The sequence below is a fragment of the Elephantulus edwardii genome, unplaced genomic scaffold (assembly GCF_000299155.1).
Source record: "Elephantulus edwardii isolate Elephantulus edwardi_28Jun2011 unplaced genomic scaffold, EleEdw1.0 scaffold00109, whole genome shotgun sequence".
NCBI classification, from domain to species: domain Eukaryota; kingdom Metazoa; phylum Chordata; class Mammalia; order Macroscelidea; family Macroscelididae; genus Elephantulus; species Elephantulus edwardii.
The window spans coordinates 10,264,092-10,280,131 of record NW_006399859.1 but is presented as its reverse complement, the minus strand read 5'-3'; the positions used below and the strand labels follow the sequence as shown (position 1 = coordinate 10,280,131).

General features: G+C 42.8%; 1 protein-coding gene across 1 annotated transcript; it reads left to right on the top strand.

Moving 5' to 3' along the window:
* Nucleotides 1–9,238: 9,238 nt before the first annotated feature.
* Nucleotides 9,239–11,929, top strand: LOC102845458 (calcitonin gene-related peptide 2-like). The gene is made up of 3 exons (XM_006892049.1): nucleotides 9,239–9,324; nucleotides 9,599–9,730; nucleotides 11,770–11,929. Exons 1-3 carry the CDS (start codon nucleotides 9,239–9,241, stop codon nucleotides 11,927–11,929), a joined length of 378 nt encoding a protein of 125 aa, XP_006892111.1.
* Nucleotides 11,930–16,040: the final 4,111 nt, after the last annotated feature.

Genomic DNA, 16,040 nt, shown 5'->3' with positions numbered 1-16,040 from the left:
TCCTCAAGTTGCAATACTGAAGGATTCTTTAGGCAAAATCTTTAATATATTATCCAAATAGTACAAAATTTGTTGTTGATGTTAGGTGTCATCATGTGTGGCTTACAGTGACTTGGTGAATAACAGATCCAAACCCTGTCCTATCCTGTTCCATCTCCATCATCTCTGACACACTTAAGCCCATTGATGCTGTCACTGTGTCAATGAATCTCAGGAGGTTAGGGGCTTCCTTTGTTTCACTAACCCTCCATCTTTCTAAGTATGATGTCCCTTTCCAAGAAATAGCCTCTCCTAGCAATATGCCCAAAGTATGACAGATGAACCTTCACCATCTTTGCCTCCACAGAGCATTCTGGCTGCACTTTTCCCAAGACATATCAAATATGTTTGTTCAGCCCATGGGATATTCAGTGCTCTCCAATACCACAACTGAAAGATAACAATTTTTCTTCTGGTAACCTTATTCATTGTACAGCTCTCAGATGTATAGCAAGTGATTGAAAATACCATGGCCTGAATCAGGAAGAATAGGACATGATTTAAAAACCAGAAATGTGTGCATCAGGACTGTGTCTTTTCTCTATACATATTCCATTTGTATGCTGAACAAATAATTTTAAAAGTTGGACTATATGAAGAAGGATGTGGCATCAGAATTGGAAGAAGACTCATCCACAACTGAGTTGTGCAGCAGGCACGACCATGCTTAAAAAAACTGAAAAAGACTAGAAACACATAAAGAAGATCAAAGATTATAGCCTTCAATACAGATTACATATCCACATCAGAACAATAGAAATCCTTACAACCAGAGGAAAAGGTAATACATGATGGATGGAGGGGAAAAAAAAATTGAAGTTGTCAAAGATTTAATTTTACTTGGATCCACAATGAACATCCATTTAAAAAGTAGTAAAAAATTCATAGACTTACTACATTGGGTAATTCTGCTTTCAAGGACCTCTTTAAAGTGCTGACCCACACCACAGTGTTTTCAATTGCTTTGTATGCATCTGAAAGTTGAGCAATGAATAAGGATGACCAAAAAAGAACCGTTGTACAAATGACATAATGCACTAGGCAAAGACTTTAGCTAGGATATCAGTTTAAAGACCCAAGTGCATCTGATCTAAGCCATAGTATTTTCAGTTGCTTCATTTGTAAGTGAAAGTAGGACACTGTAAAAGGGAGACTGAAGAAAGATTGATGTATTTGACTATGGTGTTAGGAAATAACCTTACTATTTCTTACTGACAACAGAAGGAAACTGTCTGGTTCTACACCATCTGCAATGAACTTTAATATGTTTAAAGCCTTTTGCTGTGGCTATTATGCCAATCCACCTCACACCGAACATGATTCTTGTATCATCAATCTCTCCTGATGACGTGTCCAAAGTAGGAAGACAGAACCTCACCACCCTCACTTCTAAAAAAGCATTCTGGTCTTATCAGGACACGAATGTCTTTTACCCCATTTCTTCTCATTTTCTCTTCACCATCCTAACTTCTAAGCAGCATTAAGGTCTTATCATGACATTAATGTTCTCCTTAAAGGCAAAGATGGTAAAACGTTGCTGATACTTTGAGCATGTTGCTAGGAGAGGCCATTTTTTGGAAAAGAATATCATGCTAGGAAAAGTCTGTGAAACAGAGTAAGATCCACATTAAAATAGTTTGACACAGTAACTGTAGAAAATGGGCTGACATGTGTCAGAGACACTGAGGATGGCACAGGATAGGACATGGTTCAGATCTGTTGTTTATAAGGTTGCTATGAGTCATGGCTCCTAACAACAACATGGAGTACCTACTGAGCAAACAGTGCGGCTTTGGAAAGAGCACTTCTACACAGATCCTTAGCAGCAAGGATAGTGAGACTTGGTCACATGTGCTTAGGGCATGTTATTCAAAAGGGCCAACCCTTGGAAGAAGATACTATGCTTGGAAAAGTAGAGGGTCAGTGAAAGAGAGGGAGTGTCTCAAAGAAATGGATTTTATTCTGTTGGACATGAGGTCATTAAGAGTCAGAGCAAATGTGGTGATACCAAAGAACAACAACAAGAATAGCAACAGAGAAAGACACCAAAAAGCAAGGACTTGACAGAAGGACAGGGTTTTGAGAAACTGAGTGTCTCTTTCTGTAGGGTTACAGCAAGAGTTGAAAATAAGACTGGTTGTGAACCTTAGAAGAGGACAGTTGGAACTATGAGTCCCTTCTAAATTTTTTTCAGTTAGATGATTATACCTTTGGGTCCCAGAAAAGAACTGGAAAGTTGCTCTCAGAAAAAGTTAAATCTGAGAGGCTCTTAACTGAAGGACATAAGATATAGCTCATAAAAATCCTAGCCATTGGTCCAAGAAGCAACATTATGATAGATGGAGAAAAGATTGAGACTGTCAACAATTTCATCTTACTTGGATCCAAACTCAATATACTTGCAGTCAAGAGATAAGGAGACATATTTCACTAGGAGAGTCTGTAGTCAGGGACCTCTCCAAATTGTTGAGGACCAAAGATGTCAGTTTGAGGATTAAGAAACACCTGATTCTGGCCCTGGTTTTTAAGTCACTTGCAATGTACCTGAGAGCTGTACAATGGCTAAAAATAACAGAAGAAGAATTAATACCTTTGAACTGTGGTGTTGGAAAAGAATGCTGTATATCCCACAGAACAAACAGATAGATCTTGGAGAAGGTTCAGCAAGAGTTCTTCTTGGAGGCAAGGATAATGAAGCTTTGCCTCACATTCTTTGCCTATGTTACTTGTTGTTATGTGCTGTTGAGTCAACTACAACTCATGGTGACCCTGTGAACAATGGCTTTGAACCCTGCCCTATCCTGAGCTAATCTCACTCTCTCTGACACACCTGGCCCCATTGCCACAGTTACTGTGTCAATCCATCTCACCAGGGTCTTCATCTCCTCTTATCCTTCCAAGCATGATGTCTTCTCCAAGGACTGGTCCCTTCTGGCAACATGCCCAAAGTAGGTGAGATGGAGCTTCCATTCCAGGGCAGATCTGTTTGTTCTCTTGGTAGTCCATGATATACTCTATATTCTTCTCTAGCACTACAACTCAAGGGCATCGATTCTTCTTCTGTCATCCTTAGCCATTTCCCAGCTCTCAGATGTATAGCAAGCAATTGTGAAGACAATGGCCTGGATCAGATATATCTTAACTCATGGGTGGTGAGGTGATGCCAAAGAGATGGGGATGCTGAATGGGGGGGCGGGTGGAGGATTCCAAAGGAAGGGGACCAAGGCCTAATTTACCTGTCAGTTTTTACATTGGAGAAGTGGCTTTGCATGTTGAAATGTCTTTCATGCTCATGCTCTTAATAGCTTATATATGTTTATGTTTGTCTAGCATCTGCTCTTTTGGGTAAAATGCTTGTCTGTCAGATACTGTACTACAGCTGGACTTCCAAATTCAGACCAGAAAGAAGGATTGGCTGTCTACTTTTGAAATAACAGCTCTTGGAAAAACTTATGAATCTATGAGCGTGTTGCTAAGAGAGGTTATTCCTTGGAGAGGGATATCATGCTTGGATAGGTGGAGGAACAGAGAAGGAGAGGAAGACCCTCAACCAGGTGGATTGGCACAGTGACTATAGCAATGGACTTGAGAGATTGTGTGGATGGCACAGGATAGGACAGGGTTCAGATCTATTGTTCATCGTTGCTATGAGTCATATGTACTTGACTAGATGGTGTACAACAACAACAACAACAATAAACATAACTCAGTAAACATGTAACAGTAATGAAAGTCTCTTGTAAATGATAATTTCTTTTAGTCTCCGCACTTGCTCATCGCCATTATATTTGACTTAAAACCTAGAATTTTATTTTCTAAAAAAAAAAGTCTATCAATTACATAACAGTGAATGCACTCCACTAAAGTGAAAGAGTAAACCAAGAATATAGAAGATGTAAGATTCACGATAAAATGGATAACTAGATGAACAGCACAAATGAAATTAAGAAAACAAAAGAAGGGGAATTAATAACTCAAAATAAAATATATGCACAATGAAATGTAATCCAAGTATACCAAGTGGCTCAGGTTGGATAAATATTTTATGAGCATCATAATATAAGCCTTGGTGATCTATTTAATAAAGAAATGAGTAATATTACTATATCAAGAAGATGTGAATATATTAGGATTTTTTTTTAAATGGAGGGAAGATAGAGATAAGGATGTTACACTAGCACTTTTGAGAAGTTCATCACTATAATGCAGTCAGGAGGCCTTGAATGATGCAACTAGTCAATAACTTGGCTGCAAACCAAAAGGTTAGTGGTTTGAGTCTACCCAGAGATGGTTTGAAAAAAAGTACTGGCAATTTACTTTTGAGTAGTCAGTCCATGGACACTGTATGAAGCATTTTCCACTCTGGCTCGTGTGGGGTCACCATCAATAGGAGCTGAGTCAACTCATTAGACAAAAGGTTAGGTTTTGGGTTGTTTCTTTTTCTTCATTTATTGTATTAATTTTTTTTTAAAGAATGTTTTGTTCATTGCTGAATTCCTAGTGTCTGACACAAAATAAATATTCAATAAATACTTGTTGAGTAAGTGACTTTTCTTCCAAGAAAAAGTTAAGAAAATGATAAACCAGAACAAGTCAAAATAAGAAAAACAAGTTTCACAGGTGGCCCGGAAGTTATTTCTCTCTACAACTTTAAAATGGCTATTTTCAAATGTAGAGAGTAATGGTATTTCAACAGAGTACAAAATATCCAAGAGATGTTTTTAGACACAAATTCTCTGTAGCTACTTCAGTTACTCAGGTTGTTCGGGGCTGCCTTGGAGCTGAGAGAGTTCCAGGGAAATGAGGATGCAATTTTCTAAACAAATTACTGTATTGTCTTTTCTTCCCTTTCATTAGCTAATGTAATTCAAGAATGGACTGAAGAAAATCGTCTTCTTTTGCTTTTCAAGGTGGTCACTCCTGCAGAGAACCTCTCAGCACTCTCTCTCACATTAGATTCCAGAAAGTTTTCAATACCCAAACATGGTTTCCTTTCATTAAGCAAATCCCTTTTCCAACATAATTGGACTAAACTGGGTTAGAAATATGACCGTAGCTTACCCTCTAGCTGGTTTTCCACAGCGGGAGATTGCCGGCTTATCTCCAGAGGAGAAGTTGGTGGATTCAAACCGATCAGCTTTACGTTAGTAGCGCAATTCCAGACCCACTAAGGCACCAGAGATCCCTGAAAATGTTTACAAAAGAAAAAAAAATTAAAAATGATTGGGAAAAAAAAAGACTCAAATGTTTAAAATGACCCAAAATTGCGGTTGAGCTATTCAGACCCCAGATACCCGCCATGGGGTTTCCAATGACGTCAACCATACCGAGAGGAGACTGTCCATCAGTCCAGCCGCCGGGTGGATGCGAAACGCTGGCAGCCTTTGGGTAAACTAAGGCGGCTCTCTATGGAATCCTCCACAATGACATTCTGGACCTCTGGAAAGGCCAAACACCAACCAGAACCCTCTCTCTGCTATATGCTGGGGCTGAGTGCCATCGATAACTTGCTGGAGATAGAGTCTCCTAGGCTGGTTGTCTTTCTGTCTTCTCTATGGTTGCTCCACCCACATGGCTGTAGCGGCTGTTTTGGTGTCTTCAGAAATCCTGGGCTTAGTGATAAGGAATTGCGCTGCCAACCCAAAGTTTTGTGGTTCGAATCCACCAGCTGTTCTACAGTCGACAGATAGACAGTTTCCTCCCATGGACTTTGTAGCCTCTAAAAACCCGCTAGAGGTTCAGGTATGAATTGTTCTGATTTGAGGGCACCTAACAACAGCAGCAGCAAAACCAACAAGGCTCTGTGGAATTGGTGCTCTATGAGCCATGGGAGCAGGCTGCCTCTACCAGCCATCTGAAAACTGCCAGTGGTGAGGGTAGAAGCTTGTTGAATCTACGAGTTTTATTACCAGGTCAAAAGCCACAGTCATTGTGGCGAAGTTCAACTAAGGGCTGACCCTTCAGGGGTTTCAGGCTTCCAGAGCAAAGTTGGGGAGGAGATTGTACAAATTTGTTCCACAGAGTCACTCACCCAAACTCCAACCATGGCCCCTCTGCCCCTTCCCTGATCCCCATCCCAGAACCAGACCCTCACCAAAGGTTTTCCTTTGAATTTTACCACACACTGAGAAAGATGCTGCTGTGAATCGCCAGGTGCTCCATGGTGGATAGAATTAAAGCCTCAGAAACCCTATAGGGCAGCTCGACTGTTTTGTAAGGTCCTTTAGATTTGGAATTCACCACGGGGATTGGGTTTCGATTTTGAGGAGTCCTTGAAATCAAATGTATGCCAGCTTTGGTTTATGTTGTTTGAAAGAGTCCTTCTGACCCTAAAGAGACTCGGTGGTTCAGTGCTTAACGAGTCAAATTGCTAACCAAAGTGTTGGCTGTTCCAATCCACCAGCAATTTGGTGGGACAAAGATAGGAGAACTCTTTCCTCACATTAAGATTTACAGCCTTCAAACCTTTGGAAACCTTGCAGGAGAGCAGCGAGGAGTTGGAATCCATACCACAGCAGAGCAGAGGTTTTGGTTTTCCTGTCCCAAGCTGCCTGGGGAGAAGGCAAGAGCTCCCTGCCTGCATGCACTCTCCTCTGAGGAGTAAGTGCAGACTCTCCTGCCGTCAGCCAGGATTCTTCATGTGTAACCTGCATTTTCGATTATTTGATTGCTCGTTTCTATTCCTTTCTTGTCGTCTTCCTGAGTGCCCTCTCAAATACCAAGAGATGCCCGTGAATGTATTCCGGGATGCAGCTTTGAAACCAGCAAACTTCACGGACCTGGGCAATGTACAGGGAGGGCGTCCCTTTTTTGTTACATCCTAATTAGCCACAACCTCAGCCTACCGACACCTCTTTCACTAGTGCTGGAGAGTCCTCTCCAAGTCCAGGTAGCTACTGGAACCCAGGTTTTCGTTAGAGGAAAAAGGGAGAAGCTGTGTCAGTGTGTGTGTGTGTGTGTGTGTGTGTGTGTGTGTGTGTGTGTACGTACGTACACGTGTGTACATGAGTGCGGGTGGATGGGTGCACATGTTGGAGTGATTTGGCGCCAGTGAGCCCCTCCCTGCCCATTACTTGGAGCAGAAATTCGAGGTTACTGTGGGGTACCAGAGGAGATTGTCTGGGTTAGGTTTCTGCAATCCTACTTTCCTCTCCCGCTTGTCCCCTGATTAACTGCTAACCTTGGCCCTTGGGTCTGTGGCTCTGGCCTTTTTCCAGCGTAGACTTAGATCTCAGCATGCTCGGATCTACTGCACTTCAGAGAAGCTGGGCGGGCACGCAGTAAGACCCGGACACAGATCTCCAGCTTAGCAAACATGCGGGAGTTGCAGCTGTGCAAACCAGCCCTGGCACACCAGCAGAGGATCTGGTCGGGTTTGTGCAGGGATGCCGTGCTGCTGTACTAAAGCGGTTTGGCCTCTTTTTCTAGTTATTGTGTGTACCATCGAGTCCGAACCGGTCCATAGCGGACCCTCTGGTGGGTTTTCATAGCCACATGGGAGGAGATTGTCCTTCCTTGTAGTCTCCTCATTTACATAGACCCCTGAGAATCTGAAGCGGCTTGCTGCAAGATTAGGAACAGAACCTATCAGAGACCCATATGCCTGGGCTTCTGGGCCGGGGTTATCCTGGGAACATCTTAGGTAGTCCTAAAAGACTAATCTGTCAAAACCTTTCTCATGGACTATTTCAACTGTGATCCCTTTAAACCCCAAACAGGAGCTACAGGCTGCTGTAACAGGCGTTTGGAGCAGGGTTCAAGAACAGAGTTAGGGTGCCTAGAAGGCGAGAGACGCTCTTGTTCTTCCGGCAGAGACTCCAGATTCTTCCAAACTTGCCTCCACTTCCAAGACATGGACAGCCTTTGCTCTCTCATAGCCTCTTCCCTCCACCTCCCTAAGCATTGACCTCAACAAGAGGCAAGAGGCAGGGCTCCCGCTTCACATCAGCCGGTGCCGCAAACAAGGCGATGACGCAATAGGAATCGCTTGGCCTTCTGATTGGCTGATCCAAGACACTTTGGATTGGCTGCTCAGGTCCCCCTCCTGGTTCTCACTGGAATAAAAACCTCCGGGCTCTGTGGACCCGGTGGTCACAACTGGAGTTGTGTCCCTCCATAGCGGAGTAACCACGCTTGCTGCCTCATCTCCAGGTGAGGAAACTCTTATTCCTAGGTAAGAAGCTTTCCACTCTACTTGTGAAAGCCCTTGGTGACTGTTTTGTACCCTGGAATCCCTGTGATTTGCTGTTTGCTACATCAAGGCTATCTCTGCTTGACCCACAGCCTGTGGTCCTGACACTCTCTCTTCAGGTTTTGGGAGACTGCAGGAGGTTGGGGCTAATCGCTGCCATTTCCTGCTAAACAGCGCAGGTTAACTCAGTATCTCTGGGGCTTTGCCAACAGGCTGGGACTCTGCAGGGGACCCTGGAGGGCTGGGCTGTCACCCTCCGTTCTGTCTACCGGTGCGTGCGCAAAATCCTGACTGAGTTTGGCCAGGAAGTGCCTGCACCCTTTAGGACCAATTTGTGTTCTGGGGACAAGGACCTTCTATCCTTGAGCTTGCTTTCTGCTGCAGGCACTCTTAAGACTTGGGACCTGGGCTTGGGACAGTGCGTTTTGAGACTAGGGTGGTGGGCTAGCGTGGGAGGAGGACATCCAGCAATACCTGCTGATAATTGCGCCCCAAGTAGCACTCTGGCTATTCGGGCAGAGCCGGTGACATCTGTAACTTACAAATTAACCTTTCTGCAAACCCAAAGCAAGATGCTGAGGGATCAGCGCACCTTTCTTTAGTGAGCATTGGCTCAAATCCTATTTTTTTTTTCTGTCCAGGAGAGCGCTAGTGGGCAATGAAGGGGTGGGGTGGGGGGTTTGCAGTTAGTTTCTATGTAGACCAGCACAGATGGTTTTTCCACAGAGCATCACTAGAATAATCCGCCCCAGTCCTATCTTTTCACCAGCACATCTTCATTCTTATCTTCAGAGCTTCACTTTTTTTTTTTTCTGTAGAGCCTCACACCACAGCAAAATGTTCTGCAATCGAACAGATAGAGAGGCATGGGATGGTGAGAAGAAGTAGCCTGCCTGAGGTCATGCGCCAGCTGTTGCAGAGGCAAGCCTGTGACTTAGGTCTGCCTGCTGGCTGACAGCGCTTGTTTTCTACAGCTGTAACTTCATTCTGTCTTTACAGAGAGGCACCATGGGCTTTGGGAAGTTCTTCCTCTTCTTGGCTATTAGCCTCTTGGTCCTGTACCAAGTGGGTAACCTCCAAGCAGCACCATTCAGGTAAAAGAGCCATTGGGTGAAAACACTGCCCTCCCTCTGCCCCTGGGTTTAGAGAGAAAAAAAAAGGGGGGGGGGTGGAATCACAGTGGCATGTAACTTCTGATAGAAGAGTGTCCTGGGACAGACATTAGCCCTGTGCACCACCTGCCTAGTGGTCGAGTCAGTCAGATCTGTAGGAAAAGCCAGAAAAACCGGGAAGCCTGTTTGCTTATTAAGGGGAGGGAGCTGGCAGGGTCTTAATAAGCTCTACTTTGAGTTTGCATTTTCTCACCAGGTCTGTCTTGGACAGCAGCCCAGACTCTGCTAAACTCAGTGAGGAGGAAGCGCGCCTTCTGCTGGCTGAACTGGTGAAAGATTTTGTGCAGATGAAAGCCAGTGAACAAGAGCAGGAGACTGAGGACTCCAGGTAAGGTTCCAGCACCACCCAGTACCTCCTTCCCCTCCTTCCTACCCAGGAAAATGAATCCCAAGAAGTAGGAGAGAACACCCTTGACCAAGAGCCCAGCTGGCTGTCACCACGGCCTGAGATCCAGCTGTACCAGGCTCCACTGAAGACAGAGGTCCAGCTGAGGCTGGAGGGATTCTGGCTAGATTACATAAAATCACATTCTACTTCTAATGGCTATTAGGAAATGAATTGAGAAGGTATGGAATCATTTATTCTGGGAATTGGTCTTGAGGTAATGAGGAGATCGTCTATCACTGGATGCATTAGGATTGGTAAGTATGAAGCCAGGAATGGACCCATAGCTCACAGGAGCTTTTAAAAATGTGGCCCCACTTGGCTAACCTACATGTTGTTCTTCCACACTTGCAAGGAGCCTTCATTTCACATACGCAGAGGGTGGGGCCAGATAGAACAGTGCCTGAGGTAGGTGTGGGGTCTTTACCGTGCAGGATCTGCTTGCCCTCTGGGGGCTATCTATAAAGATGTGCATGTTGTCAAAAGGTCTGAGAGAGCACACTTTTGTTCCTCACCTCCCTTGTGCACTTTCAGTTTGGAGCAGAGACCACACCCTGACTTGGTCTCAGCAAAACCCGGAAAGAGACATTTATTGCTCTTGCATCCCATCCTGAGAACCCCTCTGCGGAGCATGAGGGACTAAGCAGCATGTGGAATGTGGGAAAGACCATCCCTTCCTCACCTCAACCTTCCTCACACTGCCCTGCCCCAATATACCTAAGGGCCTTTTGATGGAGGACATGTGAGCTTCCCAAACTCCCTGCCCTTCTTAACCCTGCTTGAAGTCCCCCTCCTTCATCTAACTTTCCGTTTAATCGCCCACAGGGGCAGAACTTAGTGCATGACACTCTCTGGCATCTTTTCCCCTGCAGCCTGGACAGCACCAGAACTAAGAGGTGCAGTAATCTGAGTACCTGCCTGCTGGCTTCTTATGCACAACAACTGAGCAACTATCATACGTTCTCTAACAACGGCTTCAGTGCTAAGTCACCTGGAAAGAAATGAGACATGGCCAGCAGCTTTGAGAGTGACAGCTCCTCCTGCTTTGGGGTGCCCCAAGATGCCAACTGAACTGCTACGCCTTCCCAAATTCCTTTCTTGCTTCTACTTACAAATTTAATGCATGCAAATCCCTCTCTAACTGCTATCAAGCTGGAACTGATAGTATTGCTTATGACAGAGAATGTTGGGGATTTGAGGATGGAAGGAGAAAGAACAGGACTGACAGGCCAAGTTAGGGATAAGAAAGAATGCCATACCTGCTTCTCAATGTACCCCTAAGTCTCATATGGTAAATAAACCTACTTTGCATAAAGGATTGCAACTGTGGTGGTCATTGCTTTGGCCTACAGTGAAGATTTGAAGTGCCTGGGGTTTGTGCTTAGAGCATTAGCTTCAGTGTAGCTGGGTCTGGGGCTTGGTGAGTGATCACTGTGAACCAGCGCAAGCATCAAGAAAAGATGTGCAAAGGAGAAGGTAAGTGCTTCTGGGAGAGGATGCCACAAATCCTATTCTTTGAGCTTCTTCCAGGTAAGACTTTAAGTGATTTTCACTTCCCCAGAAATTTTTGCTAATGCTTGTAGCTGAGTTTGGGCCCCTATACACTCCATGTGTGTCCTGGGGTGGGGCTGGGCCTTTGCTGATTGCACCTTCCTGTTCACAAATGGCCGGCTTGTGCATAAGGAACATTTCCCCTCTGGTAAGTGTGAGACCATGGGTGGATAGGGTTTCAGCATGTGCACAGGGCTAGGAATGGGATTTCTGTCACAGTCTCTGGGATGGGCTTCTAGCAAAGGTTGCTTGGCAAATACCCTGTAACAGTTTTGCTAATTATGTTTAGAAGAAACATTTATTGTTAAGTGCTGTGTCAAAAACCATGTTGTCTAAGAACATGTTTGTAATTCTTTTTATGTTGGGTCTATTTGATGGGCTCCTCCCCACCAGTTTCTCACTTGACAAGTCTTTCTTTTTCTGCTAATCAGCATCACTACCCAGAAGAGAGCCTGCAACACTGCCACTTGTGTGACTCATCGGCTGGCAGACTTGCTGAGCAGATCAGGGGGCATCATGAAAAGCAACTTCGTGCCCACTGATGTGGGTGCCAATGCCTTTGGCCGGCGCCGCAGGGACCTTCAGGCCTGAGGAGCTGAGGGATTTCCAGAAGAAGGTGACTGCCTTTGAATTCTAGGGAAGGAAGGGGAGGGGCTTTGCAGGTTAAGATCCACACTTTGAAGCCCTGGACTTGGTAGGTTCTTTAGTTTTCTTTTCTCTAATTATCTTCTTCCTCCTGAGCTTGAATTCCTTCTAGAACTAAGCTCGAAATCAGAGTGAGGCGAGGCTACTGCAGTGATGCAATGACAAAATGCTTGTTGGATTTAGAAAGAGAAGGGAATACCAACCTCATTAGAAGAGCCATTCTTCATTAACAAGTTCAAGTTCAAAAGGGCTCAATCTTTAGTTAGTGTTCCCATATTTAGACCATAAGACTATAGTGATTATATATTATATACATATAAAATATCATCACTGATAATACAGTGGTTAAACATTTGCCTGCTAGCCCAGAGGTAAACGGTTAGAATCCACTAGCTGTTCTGAAGAAGAAAGTTGAGTCAGTCTACTTCTATTAATATTTATAGCCTTGAAAACCCTATTTGGTTAATATTATTACTACTACTAATAATAATGGAAGTGGTTTTATTTTACTTTTCATGCAAAACCTGCTAGTATCACATATTCATAGTTTGTTAATACTGTGTAAAGAAGCCCTTCTGTAAATTGGTGCTATTTTTAGCAATAATTGTGATTATTCTACCATTCTTTTCTCTCTTCCTCCTCCTCTTTGATCCTAGGCTACCGTGAAGTTGAACTTACTACTCCTGTTTTTTTGACAATTAGTTAGAAGGCTCCATGGAAGATACACACGTTTGCATCCTAATAAATACTTGGAAAAAGCACTTTTGTTATTTGAAAGAAATGAGATAGAATGTAAAATAAGCAAATTTCATTATTTGTTGTATATCATTTTTAATATTTGATTCTTTATCCAGTAAATGTGATGGCATTTTTCATTGGCTTGTTTGGTGGCGAAATTAGTACTTTGAAAGCTATTTTGTTTGATCTTGGCAGCTGTGCCAAACTTTAAGGGACATGACATGAATTCACTGCCTCTTGTGGCCCCTGGGGACATATGGGAACTGTGATGCTGTGCCTTGTTGTTTAAGAACATGATTGTATAATTTGTTTAAGGAAATGTCAATATTGTGCCATTTGTGAACTTCATTAAGATTAAAAACATATTTTCGATACACTCTGTTCAAGTGCCTAGTGGTTCATTTCAACTTTTCTCTTTAGGTTGTAGCAAGGATAATAATAACTTATTGTGTATACTAGATTTTCTTAGGTAGGTGCTTGGTGCCTATTCATTCCTTTAATCTTTACAACTACTCCACGGGGTAGATAGACACCATTGTTACTTTCAACTAACATTTGGAAGAACTGAGACGTGGAAAAGTGAAGTTTCAGGTCGAACTAACAAAAGCAGAGCTAGTACTTAAACACACTTGCCTGTCTGTAGAATTTACAGTTTAAACTACTTTCCTATATGCTTCTCCGCAGTGGCTCTAAATACTTTGCTGACACCTATCAGCCATTCTGTAATGACTTAGTGGGCCTCAGGTATTAGTCTTTCAGATTTTTGAGACACATGGAAAATGTAACATTTTCAAACAACCTAATGTTTACATATAATATAATCAACCTCTTCTGCTCACTCCTTAACTTTAACAGCAATCAACTTATGCTCCGTGTTGGTACATTTATATGCCTTTCATCCACCCTCCTTCCCCATACATCTCTCTCTAAACATCAACAACTCTGTAAATATTTTACCATTTCTTTCTAAATGAGAAAACTTCTAACATAACAAAAATATCTAAAACACATTGACAATTTTTGAATTTTTTTCAATTACCATACATTGATTGTTCCAAGTCTTTCATGGCCTTACCTGCATGTATAAAATCAGAATTCAAGTTAGACCTTCACATTGTTACTGGTATATTTTAAAACTCAAATTCACTGCTGTTGAGTTGGTCCCGACTCAGAAACCCTCCATTAAGCTTCTGAGGCTGGATGTTGTAACGGGAGGAGAGTGGCCACCTTTTATGCCAGGAGCTACTGGTGGAATTAAGAGAGCGATTTGTTATCAACTGAGGCATTAGGTGGTTTATTGGTAAGGAATCGTGCTGCCAACTCAAAGGTTTATGGCTCAAATCCCCCAGCTCTTCCATGAGAGAAAGATGGATAATCTCACCTGCTGCGAGTCACTGTGTGTGAACATCCTTTAGTGTGGTCCGCTATGGATCAGTTCCAACTTGATGGTAACAACTAGAAGTCACCAGAGCACCTATTTAACAATCTTCTAATATAGAGAGGTTTCCCCTCCAGCTTTTTACTCACCCTTAACAATTTGTTGGTCCACTAAGGTTTGTGTGTGTACGTATTGTTTTCCCACATTCTGAATTTGATTGATGACATGTTGGACTTAACATGTTCCCATTTCTTCTGTAGCACTGTGATAAAAGTAAATGAGGGGTAAGAGAAGTAGGAGGTGAAGTCTGAGAAGTAATGGGCAGGACAGATCAAGCAGGACTTTGTAGGGCATAGACAAGATTGACTTTCTATCAGCCAAGTTTTTCTCTCTCTGTAGTTAACTGATGCTGTTGTAAGGTATCTCAGAGTCAAGTATGACTTACAATGACCGCATAAATGGATCTGAACCATGCCCTGTCCTGTGCTGTCCTCACAATCTCCAACACTTTCAAACCTATTGCTGCAGCCACTGTGTCAACCCACTTGTTGAAGGCCTTCCTCTCCGTCACCATCCCTCCACCTTCCCAAGCACAATGTCCCTCTCCGTATCTAGCAGCATACCCAGAGTATGTGAGAGGAAGAGGTCAATGAAAGAGAGGGAGAGCCTCTACAAGATGGATTGACACAGTGACTGTAACGATGGGCTAGAAATTATTGGGGTTGTAAGGCTGGCTCAGGATAGGCAAGGTTCAGATCTGTTTTTCAAAGGGTTGCTATGACTTGTGGTTGAATTGGTGGCATTTAACAACACAACAGCAGTGGGGAGCGGGTAGAAGAAGAAAATGTGGTTTTCAGAGCCCTAGTCCAGTGTCTTTGTGGGGGGGAGGGTTGCATCAGTTCTTTATTTTTTTTTAAGGTTTATCACATGTTTATCTCAAAAACATGTGTCTGTATAGTAGATTTTTGCTCCCCATACATTGTATTTTATAAAATTACCATTGGACCCTGCCCACCAATACGCCGTCTTTTCATGACCCTTCTGGATTTTTCTCATTTCCTTGAGCCCCTTCCTCCACCCATCAAATTGCGAGACTCTGTGATATTCTCCCACTCATCAACCTTCTGCTCCTACTCCTTCCCAACCTGGAATGCCATACACATATTATCCTTTTATGTTTGTAATAATGGTTTTATGCAGTATTTGTCCTTGAAAGAATGAGTTATAATACTCTCTGGTCTCTCTAAATTTATGATACATTTTTTTAATTGTTGCTCCTGGTTGCTGCATAGTATTTCATAAAGTGAATGAACCACAATTTTTCAATCCATTCAGTTGTGGTTGGACATTTGCAGCCATGTGTCTTTTTATCTCACTCCCCCCACTGCCTCCAAAAAGAAACACTCTCAGCTCTCAACCCCTGGCAATGAATGTTCTCTCGTCCATCCCTGGAAACACATATTTGTTTGTTTTGCTTTGTAATACTTTTAAAAAATTATTTTATACTGGTTTATTTACAAAGTTTATATACATTGTTTTTTCATACCAGATATTACCCATTAGAAACATGTATTTGGATACACTTAGTTCAAGTGTCAGTTCATTTTCCAGAATAGTAAACAGGTGGTATCAGTAGATAACTTTTGGAATCAAGTTTTTTAAATTCAGCATAACAATTTGATATTTATTTCTGTTAGTTATATCATTAATTTGTTTGGTAGGGTTGGTTTTTTTCTCTGTTGCTGAGTAATACTATGTTTTATAATATACCACACTTGTTTTATCTATTTACTTACTGAAGGACATTTGAATTGTTTCGTATTTTGGACAGTTATTAAAAGAATTGCTGAACATTGTTGGGCTTTTTTCTTTTGTTATGTGAAGATAAGTATAATGATCCTCAAAAATATTTCTCTGTTTTGATACCTATAACTTGTGAAT

Excerpts from the sequence above, each read along its gene's own strand:
- LOC102845458 (XM_006892049.1), top strand. The coding sequence starts at position 9,239 with ATGGGCTTTGGGAAGTTCTTCCTCTTCTTGGCTATTAGCCTCTTGGTC. Across the intron at positions 9,325-9,598 it reads CTCCAAGCAGCACCATTCAG|GTCTGTCTTGGACAGCAGCC; the intron begins GTAAAAGAGCCA and ends TTTTCTCACCAG. Across the intron at positions 9,731-11,769 it reads CAGGAGACTGAGGACTCCAG|CATCACTACCCAGAAGAGAG; the intron begins GTAAGGTTCCAG and ends TCTGCTAATCAG.